This window comes from Pristiophorus japonicus, chromosome 2, assembly GCF_044704955.1.
Source record: "Pristiophorus japonicus isolate sPriJap1 chromosome 2, sPriJap1.hap1, whole genome shotgun sequence".
Lineage (NCBI taxonomy): Eukaryota > Metazoa > Chordata > Chondrichthyes > Pristiophoridae > Pristiophorus > Pristiophorus japonicus.
The window spans coordinates 104449085-104463013 of record NC_091978.1 but is presented as its reverse complement, the minus strand read 5'-3'; the positions used below and the strand labels follow the sequence as shown (position 1 = coordinate 104463013).

Genomic DNA, 13929 nt, shown 5'->3' with positions numbered 1-13929 from the left:
CTACAGAACACCAAAGGGCAAAAAACGTTAGTGGGAGTTGTGTACAGACCTCCAAACAGTAGTAGTGATGTTCGGGAGGGCATCAAACAGGAAATTAGGGGTGCATGCAATAAAGGTGCAGCAGTTATAATGGGTGACTTTAATATGCACATAGATTGGGCTAACCAAACTGGAAGCAATATGGTGGAGGAGGATTTCCTGGAGTGCATAAGGGATGGTTTTTTAGACCAATATGTCGAGGAACCAACTAGGGGGGAGGCCATCTTAGACTGGGTGTTATGTAATGAGAGAGGATTAATTAGCAATCTCGTTGTGCGAGGCCCCTTGGGGAAGTGACCATAATATGGTGGAATTCTGCATTCGGATGGAGAATGAAACAGTTAATTCAGAGACCATGGTCCAGAACTTCAAGAAGGCTAACTTTGAAGGTATGAGGCGTGAATTGGCTGGGATGAATTGGCGAATGATACTGAAGGGGTTGACTGTGGATGGGCAATGGCAGACATTTAGAGACCGCATGGATGAACTACAACAATTGTACATTCCTGTCTGGCATAAAAATAAAAAAGGGAAGGTGGCTCAACCGTGGCTATCAAGGGAAATCAGGGATAGTATTAAAGCCAAGGAAGTGGCATACAAATTGGCCAGAAATACCAGCGAACCTGGGGACTGGGAGAAATTTAGAACTCAGCAGAGGAGGACAAAGGGTTTGATTAGGGCAGGGAAAATGGAGTATGAGAAGAAGCTTGCAGGGAACATCAAGACGGTAAGTCCCCAGGGCCTGAAGGCCGATAAATCCCCAGGGCCTGATGGACTGCATCCCAGAGTACTTAAGGAGGTGGCCTTGGAAATAGTGGATGCATTGACAGTCATTTTCCAACATTCCATTGACTCTGGATCAGTTCCTATGGAGTGGAGGGTAGCCAATGTAACCCCACTTTTTAAAAAAGGAGGGAGAGAGAAAACATGGAATTATAGACCGGTCAGCCTGACATTGGTAGTGGGTAAAATGATGGAATCAATTATTAAGGATGTCATAGCAGTGCATTTGGAAAGAGGTGACATGATAGGTCCAAGTCAGCATGGATTTGTGAAAGGGAAATCATGCTTGACAAATCTTCTGGAATTTTTTGAGGATGTTTCCAGTAGAGTGGACAAGGGAGAACCAGTTGATGTGGTATATTTGGACTTTCAGAAGGCGTTCGACAAGGTCCCACACAAGAGATTGATGTGCAAAGTTAGAGCACATGGGATTGGGGATAGTGTGCTGACATGGATTGAGAACTGGTTGTCAGACAGGAAGCAAAGAGTAGGAGTAAATGGGTACTTTTCAGAATGGCAAGCAGTGACTAGTGGGGTTCCGCAAGGTTCTGTGCTGGGGCCCCACTGTTTACACTGTACATTAATGATTTAGATGAGGGGATTAAATGTAGTATCTCCAAATTTGCGGATGACATTAAGTTGGGTGGCAGTGTGAGCTGCGAGGAGGATGCTGTGAGGCTGCAGAGCGACTTGGATAGGTTAGGTGAGTGGGCAAATGCATGGCAGATGAAGTATAATGTGGATAAATGTGAGGTTATCCACTTTGGTGGTAAAAACAGAGAGACAGACTATTATCTGAATGGTGACAGATTAGGAAAAGGGGAGGTGCAAAGAGACCTGGGTGTCATGGTACATCAGTCATTGAAGGTTGGCATGCAGGTGCAGCAGGCGGTTAAGAAAGCAAATGGCATGTTGGCCTTCATAGCAAGGGGATTTGAGTACAGGGGCAGGGAGGTGTTGCTACAGTTGTACAGGGCATTGGTGAGGCCACACCTGGAGTATTGTGTACAGTTTTGGTCTCCTAACCTGAGGAAGGACATACTTGCTATTGAGGGAGTGCAGCGAAGGTTCACCAGACTGATTCCCGGGATGGCGGGACTGACCTATCAAGAAAGACTGGATCAACTGGGCTTGTATTAACTGGAGTTCAGAAGAATGAGAGGGGACCTCATAGAAACATTTAAAATTCTGACGGGGTTAGACAGCTTAGATGCAGGAAGAATGTTCCCAATGTTGGGGAAGTCCAGAACCAGAGGTCACAGTCTAAGGATAAGGGGTAAGCCATTTAGGACCGAGATGCGGAGGAACTTCTTCACCCAGAGAGTGGTGAACCTGTGGAATTCTCTACCAGAGAAAGTTGTTGAGGCCAATTCACTAAATATATTCAAAAAGGAGTTAGATGAGGTCCTTACTACTAGGGGGATCAAGGGGTATGGCGAGAAAGCAGGAATGGGGTACTGAAGTTGAATGTTCAGCCATGAACTCATTGAATGGCGGTGCAGGCTAGAAGGGCCGAATGGCCTACTCCTGCACCTATTTTCTATGTTTCTATATTACACTCAATTCCTTCATCCAAATCATGAATGTATATTGTAAATAGCTGGGGTCCCAGCACTGAGCCCTGCGGCACCCACTAGTCACTGCTTGCCATTCTGAAAAGGACCCGTTTATCCAGACTCTCTGCTTCCTGTCTGCCAACCAATTCTCTATCCACGTCAGTAGATTACCCCCAATACCAGGTGCTTTAATTTTGCACACCAATCTCTTGTGTGGGACCTTGTCAAAAGCCTTTTGAAAGTCCAAATACACCACATCCACCGGTTCTCCCTTGTCCACTCTACCAGTTACATCCTCAAAAAATTCTAGAAGATTTGTCAAGCAGGATTTCCCTTTCATAAATCCATGCTGACTTGGACCGATCCCATCATTACTTCCCAAATGTGTTGTTATTTCATCTTTAATAATTGATTCTAATTGATTCCAACATTTTCCCCACTATTGATGTCAGGCTAACCGGTCTATAATTACCCACGTTCGCTCAGTTTTTCCTCATGTCGCCTTTGGATCTTCTGCCAATCAACTTAAATCTGTGTTCTCTGGTTCTCAACCCTTCCGCCAATGGGAACAGTTTCCACATCTGCTCTGTCTAGATCCCTCATGATTTTGAGCACCTTTATCAAATCTCCTCTCAACCTTCTCTGCTAGAAGAACAACCCCAGCTTCTCCAGTCTATCCATGTAACTGAAGTCCCTCATCCCTGGAACCATTCTTGTAAATCTTTTCTGCACCCTCTTTAAGGCCTCAACATCCTTCCTAAAGTGCAGTGCACAAAATTGAACACAATACTTTAATTGAGGCCTAACCAATGTTTTATAAAGGTTGATCAAAACTTAAACAAAATTTAAAGGAAACTTAATAAATCAAATTAAAATTTGATTTCCGGGCGTGATGATCATCATAGGCAATCCCTCGAAACGAGGATGACTTGCTTCCACACCAAAAAAGGATGAGTTCACAGGTGTTTCAATAAAGGACCTAATATTCCAGGTTCTGAACTACATCCTGAAGGGTGGAAGATGCCTGTGCTTGATTTTTTTAATGTGTGATGACCGTTGCACACCAGCCACCATACGGGCTTGACAGAGCTAGGTCTTGGTCCAGTGGCAAGGGTTATCCAAGACGACCAGAGACCTGCTCTGCTGCACGGACCTAGTGCGCACACATATCGCAGTGTGGGCTGGCCTGTGCTGCCCCTGGGCCCCGAACTCACGCCCCTCCTGGGCCCCAATCACATCCCTCCACAGTCTCTCGCTGCCCGGGGGTGATGAAGCACTCCAGTGACTCCGGTACCTTGAGGAAAGCAATAGTTTTTGCTGTTTGCGATTTTAAAAAATATAGTAGCCTTTTGGTCTTTAAACATTTGAAAATAAAACCTAAAAGGTGGCTCAATAGCAACAGGCTGACTTATTTTTGAAGCAATGAACTTCACCTGAATAGATGAATATGGATTCAGATGACTGATAAAATCTCTTCATAATTTATAAAGGAAGGGGGAGAATTCAATAATCTTGACTAGTGCAATACAAACTGACCCCATTTTTTTAACAATACAACTTACAACAAATGTAAAGATCGATGTTGAGAAATTCATTTTATTGGGTGTCTTTGTTCCTACTTTTATGGTCATGAATTGCAAGATATTTGTTAAAAATACACAGATAAATGAATTAGATTAGAGAAAGTGAACAAGAAAACTACATACAGTTTTTGAAGATGTACTTTCAAGTTTTTGTGCAAGAAGCTGCCATATATATATATATATATATATATAAAAATTGAAACAATTTTAATTCTCAACCTTCAACCCACATTGGTGATTGTGCCGACAGGGACTTTGATTACTACTTGGAAATACCCTTTAGATTTTCAGAATGGAATTATTTCCCTTCCCCAATAAAAATAATTCACTTTTGGCTCCACATTATATTGCAGGATAAAAAAAACTTCAGAACTCCTCTTCAGCATGTTTACTTCTGGACTGTTTGTGCTGCAAAAGCCTCTTGATGGTTTCAGATATTGTGCGTTCTCCATGCACCTTGTTGTCTCTTGTACGTACATTGACAGTTTCACTAGTCTTCTCTTTTTCACCAACCACTGAAAATGCGACAACACATTGAATTAATTGCCAGAATGTACTCACTGTAAAACAAAAATCAGTTAGAGTCCTACAAAAAATTAAATAGTATTAAATGAAAGCAATAGGTTAATGCTTTGGAATTTACTGTTAATACAAACTAGGTCACCTGCACCAGAAAGAACTAATGACGCGAGAGAATGGCTCTCTGTTTTTCCTCCTCTTCCCAGCAGGGTAGTACCCAGCCTCCTCCTGGCATGGCTGAAGTTAGAATGTTGATTTGCAGTGTGGCATGGCACATTGGTGTATTTACTTATGGAAAGCATATTTATCACTTTAATCACTACTAGAGAAACATAATTTAATGTTCTCACTACAATCCCCCTATTCATATTAAATGTGTTAAGCACTTTCAACTATTTTGTTTTAAAGTATGGTTTTATCTAATTAAAATACTGAAAAGATTGCACCTTCAGCTTTGCACAAATGGCTTCTGATTTAAATCATCATCATCATCATCATCACTGGTAGTCCCTCAGAATCGAGGAAGACTTGAGAGGAGTGCAAGATGCCTATGCGCGAGTTCTTTTATTGTTGGGTGGTCGTTGCACACCGGCTCCCATACGGGCTTATCTGAGCAAGGTCTTGATCCAGTGGCAAGGGGGTCCAAGACGACTGGAGATCAGGCACTGCTATATGGGCCTAGTTGCTTACGGCAAGATGTTGGCCGCAGGCTCGGTGCTGGGTAGCGCCCTTGATGGTAGGTGGTCCGAGGCCTGGTTGGGGGCAAGCATTGGGAGGGTCAGTGGCCCACTGGGGTTCAGAGTGCGAGGGCAGTGGGGATCACAGCCATGGTACTCTCAATGTTCTGGAGGAGGAGGAGGAGGCCAGGTCACCAATGGGGAAGGAGAGCTCCAGTCATCGCTGAAGGGGGAGGTGGGGGGGGGAGGGAAGGCTAGCCGCCATCGTAGAAGAGGATTGTTTATTGTTTGATAGCTCATTGATTATCAGAATTGGTATGAAACATTTTTCCTATTATCAGGATGTGGACATAGGAACATAGCAACAGGAGTAGGCCATTTAGCCCTTCGAACCGGTTCCGTCATTCAATGAGATCATGGCTGATCTGTGATCTAACTCCACATACACGTCTTTGGCCCATATCCTTTGATAACTTTCTGTTGACCAATCTCAGATTTAAAATTCACAATTGATTTAGCATCAACTGCCATTTGCAGAAGAGCATTCCAAATTTTTAACCATCCTTTGTATGTAGAAGTGTTTCCTAATTTCACTCCTGAAAGGTCTGGTTCTAATCTTTAGACTATGTTCCCTAGTCCTAGAATCCCCAACCAGCAGAAATAGTTTCTCTCTATCTACCCTATCTGTTCCCCTTAATATCCTGAAAACTTCAATCGGATCACTTCTTAGCCTTCTAAATTCGAGGGAATGCAACCCTAATTTGTGTAATCTCTCCTCTTACCTTAACCCTTGAAGTCTGGGTATCATTCTGGTAAACCTATGCAGCATTTCCTCCAAGGCCAAAATATCCTACGGTGTGGTGCCCAGAACTGCTCTCAGTACTCCAGGCGTGGTCTAACCAGGGCTTTGTATAGCTGCAGCATAATTGAACTGGTTCGAGATGTCCCTGACCCTGACACCAGGTAGGCAACATACCGTATGGGACTCTTGATCCTGCTTACAAAGGATGCTATCTGTCCCCCTAATTATAGAATTATTGGCAAAACATTTATTGCCCATCCCTGGTTAGGCCACTACAGAGGACAATTAAGAATCAACCACAATGATGTAGGACTGGAGTCACATATACGAATAAACAAATGAACGAACATGGACAATGACAGACAGGTAAAGATCCCCTGGTCCATCCAGCCCATCCCACACAATTGTGATACGTTGTGCATCCTAATATATACAATCCACCTTACCTGAAACCATGTGATCTCCTGGGAGGCGCAAAAAACAGGTAAAACCCCATGCCAATTTGGGGGGAAACATCTTGAAAATTCCTCTGCGACCCATCTCAGCAATCGAAACTAGTCCTGATCATCACTGGCCCTAAATTCCCTGAAGTACCACCTTTTGCAAGAGCTCCAATCAGAAACAGGTCCAGCTCTCACTTGAAGGAATTCAGCAAATCAGTGTCCACCGCACGAGACGGCGGCCTGTTCCAAAGGTCCACTATTCTCTGGGAAAAAAACCCATCTCCTGACATCTAACCTCGATCTGGCCTTATACAACTTAAAATTGTGACCCCTTGGTCTTCCCTAACCTATTTAATTGGAACAGTCTTGCCAACTGGAATACAATCTAATCCCTTCATCATTTTATAAACTTCAAAATCAAATCACCAAGTCTACACTTCTCTAAAATGTAGAGTCTCAACTCTTTTAGCCTATCTCGATAATCAAGATGTTTTATACTGAGAATTAGTCTAGTAGCCATTCCAAAGTCTCAATATCATCCACCATGCGAAGAGACCAAAACTGGACACAGTATTCCAAGGTGAGGCCTGACCAAGGTCTTGTACAAGCACAAAAGTGTGCTTCGTCTTATACTCAATTGTCTTATGAATGCACAAAAAATCCTATTTGCTCTAGCTAGCTATCACTTCACAACATTGCCCAAGTCTAGAATGCTAAAATCTCTCTCCACCTTCTATAATGCTTTTCTCCGAAAGGTGTATAAACTTTGAGCATTCGTCCTGCCCACGGGCATAGCACTGCACATATCCAAGTTATACATTATTTGCCAGTCACAAACCCATTCTCCCAACACATCAAGATCCACCTGAAGGAGTGGAGTATCATCTACAGTCCCAATATTCACACAGATCTTGGTATCATTTGAAAATCATGCCCCCAACACCTACATCCAGATCGTTAATAAAACTAGTAAAGAGCAATGGTCCCAACACTGATCCCTGCAGGATACCACTAATGGCCAGTCATCAAACAGATCTAAATCCATCTATAACTACATCTGCCAGCCAGTTCTTAATTCAACTCCATATATTACCACTATTACCAGAGGTTCTTTAGCTTTTTGGAAGTCTAAGTAGACGATGCCTACTGGGCTTCCCTCATCCACCATTTCTTCAAAAAATTACAATGCGATTTCTAAGACGCAACCTTATTATGAAGTTATGTTGGGTGTCCCTAATATGCCCCTCTCTATCTAAGCATTCATCTATTGCATCCCTAATGATTCACTCAAGCATCCTTCCGATTCCTGATGTCAAACTAATGGGCCTATTGTCCATCTTGTCAATGTAAAAAAAAAAGAGATAGAGACTACATTAGCCTCCTTCAGTCTACAGGAATCGTCCCAGGCTGCAGTGAGCTATTAAAAACCACAGGTTAGGGGCTCGCACAGCACCTATCCCATCTCCCCGAGATCCCTGTACACAATTTTAATAAAGGCCAGATCTCGAAAGGACAACCGGTTTCGTTCCTTAAAAAGGACATTAGTGAACCAGTTTTTAATGACAATTCAATAGCCTTATGGTCAATTTTTATTTTACCGTTAACAGTTTTTGTTTAAAAAAAATCCAATTTAATTTCCTAAACTGCCATGGTAGGATTTGAACATTTTCTCAATTATTAGTCCAGGACTCTAGATTACTAGTCCAGTAACCAGAATTTTGCATTTCTTTCATCCCCCCCCCCCACAACCACCATCACCACCACAGCAAACACAGAGACAAGATTAACAAAGCTTACCAAGGATAAAGTTATATTGGGCAAGTTGTGCGTTTCGGATCTTCTTGTTCAGCGTGCATCCTTGGTCAAGGTCAACATCACTCATTAACCCAGCCTCATGAAACTGCTGTTGAACCTAGTCATATGAATTTATAAAGAAACACTATTACTGAAAAGGCTTCTAGAAATTACATTTTTTTTTTTTTAAAAAGAACCAAAAATCTCAAATGGCTATGACTTTGCAGATGCTTTATTTCCTCCCAGCGGAATAAAATCAATGTAATCATTTGCTGCAACACCTGAACACACACACACACACACGTAAATGTGGCGTAAATTGATTACCTTATAAAGAATTGCAAATAGAAACTTCTCTTGACAACGAGAAAATCCAGAGTGAAAGACCAGCTTATCAAGCCTGCTCAAACTGGAGTTCATGTATTATTCTATCAGACTTGCACACCACTTGTTAATGTTAATTTTCTTCCCCAAACTCCCCAGAATAAAAAATCTAGCAGTGATGTTAAATATCTCTAAACCTACAATGCTCTTCTCAACATCCTTTCAAATGTTAAAAAAAAATCTGATAGAATAAACTGGAAAAAAAAATGCAAAATATTGTTGGTTGAGTTTCCCGTCAAAGGCTGCAACAGCACTTAAAGTGGTGATATTGAGCATTTACAGGAAGGTCACAGCAATGTGCTGCAGAGTAAATCAGATCAGCAAGCATTAAATGCAACGGAGTCACAGTTACATCAACTGTGAATGAGCTCAAAAGGGTATTTCAAGTACAGGTTCATTTTCATCAACAGCCATGAGTAACCTTGAAGAGGTAGTCAGTGCCTGTTGGCACTCGATAGATGGTATATGCTGCCAACTGCTTGAAGTATTTACAATTGCTCAACTTTCAGATTACAAGATGTCAATTTTCCAACACAGATTTCGGTTTAATGTCTGGTAAATCACAAAATGTCAACAGCAAGCAATTGGGAAGCCAAATGGTAGGTTAGCCTTTATTGCAAGTGTTTGGAATGCAATACAAGAGTAAGGAAGTCTTGCTGCAATTATACAGGGCTTTGGGGGAGACCACACCTGCAGTATTGTGTACAGTTTTGGTCTCCTTACCCAAGGAAGGATACACTTGCCTTAAAGGAGCTGCAAATGGTTCACTAGATTGATTCCTGGGATGAGAGGGCTGTCCTATTGTTCCAAGAGGAGAGATTGAGTAGAATGGGCCTTTATTCTCTAGAGTTGAGAAGAATGATAGGTGATTTCATTGAAACGTAGAAAATTCTTAGAGGGTTTGACAGGGTAGATGCTGAGAGGCTGTTTCCCCTGGCTCGGAGAGTCTATATCTAGGGGCTGTAGTCTCATAGGAGGCCGGCCATTTGGGACTGTGATGAGGAAAAATATATTCACCCAGAGAGTTGTGGATCTTTGGAGTTCTCTACCCTAGAGGGCCGTGAATGCTCAGTCAATCAGTACATTCAAGACTGAGATGGATGGATTTTTGGGCACTACAGAATATGGGGATCGGGCAGGAACGTCAAGCTGATGTAGAAATTCAACCATGATCTTATTAAATAGCGGAGTAGGCTTGAGGGGCCTTATGGTCTACTCCTTTGCATGTTTTTAAAAAGCTTGGTCTTTGATTGAGCCTTTTAAACCAAAAGTAGCAAGCAGTCCCATCTTCCACCAGGAATGGATTCCAAAAATATAATTATAGAACTAAGAACTAGAAAACTGAAGTATCAGACCAGTGTGTTCTTTTTCACACAATGAAACTGCTGTTGTTATATTTAAGTTGTGTTCCAAGACTACTTCAGTATTCCAAAAGACAGATTTTTATTTTATTTTTTTTTAAAAAGACCACGATCCTTTTGGAGTTGGTACTTTAAAGTGCCTAGTAAGCCATGTGCAGTACAAAAATGTAATCAGTTAAAATCTCATACCAAGGAAAATTTGGAAATCAAGTCCTTCTATTCTACATGTTCACTTTTTTTTAAAAAAAATGAAAAATAATTTTCCTACCACTCTGTTGTTACTCCACACACCAAACCCCAGCCAAAATTGAAAGCCATTTACCAGTTCCTGGCATCTGTTCCATAACTCTTGAGCTAGCTAAACAGGAAGGATCATAGTGCAACTTGGGTTCAACAACTCTGGATTTGTCTCCATTGCAAGACATACCCAGATTCTAATTACTTGCACCAAGAACATGCCAAAGATAGAAAGTCAGAAAAGGAATTACAAACACGAACCTGCATCCTACAGAGTACTGCTGCTTTATTTTACCACACTGGAATTCATCTACTGCAATGTTGTACCTGAAGGTTTTATTTTTTGCATTACACTCAACCATGACCCCTCCAAAACAGCTCTGAATACTCTGCAACACATTCACACATCTGCTTCACAATACGGGGAAATATATGAAGGCAGTAGTTTCCAAGACTTTACCTTTTGTGCGTATTCTTCACACATAGGTCCCACAGGTACAACCATAACTTGACGTGGGGACAGCCATAAAGGCCTGCAAAGTAGAAATTGCAGCATATTTCAGGTAATTGCAGCACTATACAACATTACCTGAGTGCACATGTTATCTACCAATGCCACTTAACAAGGCTAGTGCAAATCATTTCTCCCTCTCTGCGGAGGAAAAATTTTAAAAAAATTCACCCAGACAGTTGTCAAAATTAGGAACTCATTGCATTGGATGACAGTCCATACCCTGCTATTCTGTGCATCACAACCAGGGCTGTCCAATATTTTGGATTAGTGTGCTAGATCAATATACCAGTTAACATTTGAGTCAAGAAAAATCATGATCACAACCACTGGTTTATAATTAAGTGTCAAAGTTCAATTTTTATTACACAAGCTTCCAGGATATTTACTGATGTTTATGGATCACATTCCATGATTCTGTATATTTTTAATTAGAAACTCTATTTATAGTAACCAATTAATTCTGATGTTTAGGGCATCTTATTTTGCAATTCAATCTATTTCTCCCCAACAAAAACCCAAACTGTGCCCTTTATGATTAAATGTGATATCTAACTCAATCTATTTTCTGCTATTTGCATGGTTAGACCATAACATTTCCACCTCCTTCATTTCTCTTTCTCATCCTGTTTTTAATAAAACATACTCCTTTTCACTTTCCCTTTTTCTTACTCTGTTGCTTTTTACTCTCTCCCTTTGTTTGTTAGTGCAATGACAATCAGTAAAGCTGCAACAATGGAATTCAGGCTGTTGATTACAAGCAGCACCATCAGGACTCTGAAGGGTGGGTACTCTATAGGGTAGGCAAGTGTCAGCATCTGTGTGTGACTCTCTTCATTGAACACACACACTTTAGAAAAATGGGATATACACGGAGGGCATTCTTTTGAAGTATAATACATACACAAAATATATACACAGTGCATATGTATTATACTTTAAAAGAATACTTAGTATGAATAAACATAGTATTTGTGAAACACAGGTTTTTGAAAGTTATGTATACTTTAGCAGTACTTATGTAATCCACTAATCTTAATAAAATCTATATGAACACACAGAAAATGGAATTCTATATTACCATTTGCCACCATAGTTTTCAGTCAAAATTGCAATCATTCGTTCCACAGAACCCAGGATAGCACGGTGAATGATAACAGGCCTATTCTGGTCACCACCATCATGACTGAAATAAAGTAGAACCATAACAGTACTTCCTGTGTTTAACATTAACTGCAACTGTGTATCTTTTTTTTTTTAAAAAGGCTTATTTAGTAAGAGGAGAAATAATTAAATCTGTTATATAAACTGCAAATCAAGACAAGCAATTGACTCATGATTATATTATAAATTTATGAAAGGAATCGATAATTATTACTGTCTACTTAGCAACCTCCAGGGGTTTCAGAGATTCTCATACAGGTTGCTAGATGAAGCATGCCAAGATGCCAGAGTGCTCTGATGGCGCAAGAAACACATGCACACACAACAGAGGGTGTTTTAGCAATAACGTGTAGCATTAATTGCATTATGAAGCAGTGCAGACAGTGGCCATAAGTGCAGGATGACAAGTTATATACAGAAGACTGAAAGGAGTCATTTTGGGGGTGGGAAATCCTGAAAAGCATATGTATAAATACATTTTCTATTTTAGGGTTAAACCTCAGTAACCACCAAAATTGCTCCTGAAAAATGAATTCCAAAATTGGAATTAGCCATCATGTAGCATCAATGTAGATACCTCCATTCACTTGCATCACATACAGTTGGCTGAATGAAGTTCCACTGGGAGGAAAGGGGGGGCAAGGGGAGGTGCTGAGGATCCAGGTATGGTTGTCTATCAACTCCTTTCAGTATCTTATGTTGCGAATATAGTTCTAAGTATTTACTGTTAGATATTAATTTACTGTTTCGATTCTTCCAAAAACATTGCTTGCTAAAACCAAAGCATTTGATTACAATTATTTTACTTAATTTTTGACCCCAAAATGCACATTTTTCTTGCAGCTGATTTCCTTCATTTTCTGGTCAAGAAAATCAGACACTCCTTTTTGCAATAGCTTGTGAAAAGATAACTGTTCGATGCCAAACTTCCAAAGCATGTGTTAACATTGAAATTACATACAAATATAATCAGGCTCTATAACTTAGTTTCATACTGAAATCATTTAACTTGCCATAATACATTTCATTTTCTCTATATTACCCTTGAGTACAAGAAATATACTCTTTAAATGGGAAGAGAATAGCGATTTAAAATAAATTTTGCAACTGGACAGCTCAAAATGAACATATTCCCTACTTAATGTGATTTTAATTTTAGGAGGCTTACCTCACATAGGTCAAGTTAAATCTGATTGGCAACTGGAAATCCAACTGAATTGTAGCACACTGATGATATCTACCAATAGCATCTTTGATTTTTATGTCAATCTAAGAATTTTTAAAAAAAGATGTTAGAAATATTTTTGTGTCACATTAAATGTTTCTGGTATTATTACATTCATTTAAGTTACCTTCGGCCCATAAAAAGCACCATCACCAGGATTCAAGGTCCACTTCTCACCAAACTCATTCAGGCTGTTTTCCAGTTGCTGGGGAAAAAAGGGTTATACAATTACTGCTCTGATTAAAAATGCACAATAAAATACAGGCATTGAGCATCACCTAAATGTGCACAGTACAATTACTGACCTTCTCAGCTGTGTTCCACACTTCAATATCACCAAGAAACTTCTCCGGTCGAGTAGAAAGCTCAAGTTTAAAAGTAAATCCAAAAACATTGTAGACAGCACGCAGGAAGTCCAGGCAACCTTTGATTTCTGCTTCAATCTGGTCAAAACATTTTAAAAACAATTACCACCTTCCTATTTGTTTTTTTTTTTAAAAACAGAATTCTTGGATGAACAATAGTTTATGAATACAGAGCAAATAAGAGTAACATCCCACTTATTCTATGACTAAAAACACAAGCTACTCATGTTGATGTTAGAACTATGGCAGGGAGACAGAGAAGATACTTATCTGCTAGACTATTAAAACAATTAAAATATTGAGAGCGCTCATACATTCATGGCGTTTCAGTGTTTATTTTAAAATAGCACATTTCTATAAAAAAAAAAGTGCACTTGCACAGAAACTCAACAATCCCAAGTTGTGGAAGCAAAAACAACCTCACACAGGACCAATCACACCCACTTTGCCATATAATTTATTTTTCTTAACAGGATTATCTCGCCC

At 40.3% G+C, this 13929-nt stretch overlaps 1 protein-coding gene across 3 annotated transcripts in view; it reads right to left on the bottom strand.

The window, feature by feature from the left end:
- Positions 1-3959: 3959 nt before the first annotated feature.
- Positions 3960-13929, bottom strand: part of LOC139240171 (threonine--tRNA ligase 1, cytoplasmic) — a 57211-nt gene continuing 47241 nt past the window's right edge. For all 3 annotated transcript variants that reach the window (XM_070868593.1, XM_070868583.1, XM_070868602.1), the window contains exons 13-19: positions 13384-13521; positions 13206-13283; positions 13022-13122; positions 11771-11875; positions 10639-10711; positions 8200-8314; positions 3960-4476 (exon numbers count right to left, since the gene is read on the bottom strand). In XM_070868593.1, the coding sequence (XP_070724694.1) occupies positions 4328-4476; positions 8200-8314; positions 10639-10711; positions 11771-11875; positions 13022-13122; positions 13206-13283; positions 13384-13521 (759 nt within the window). In that variant the 3' untranslated portion in view covers positions 3960-4327. The remainder of the gene's footprint in view (positions 4477-8199; positions 8315-10638; positions 10712-11770; positions 11876-13021; positions 13123-13205; positions 13284-13383; positions 13522-13929) is intronic.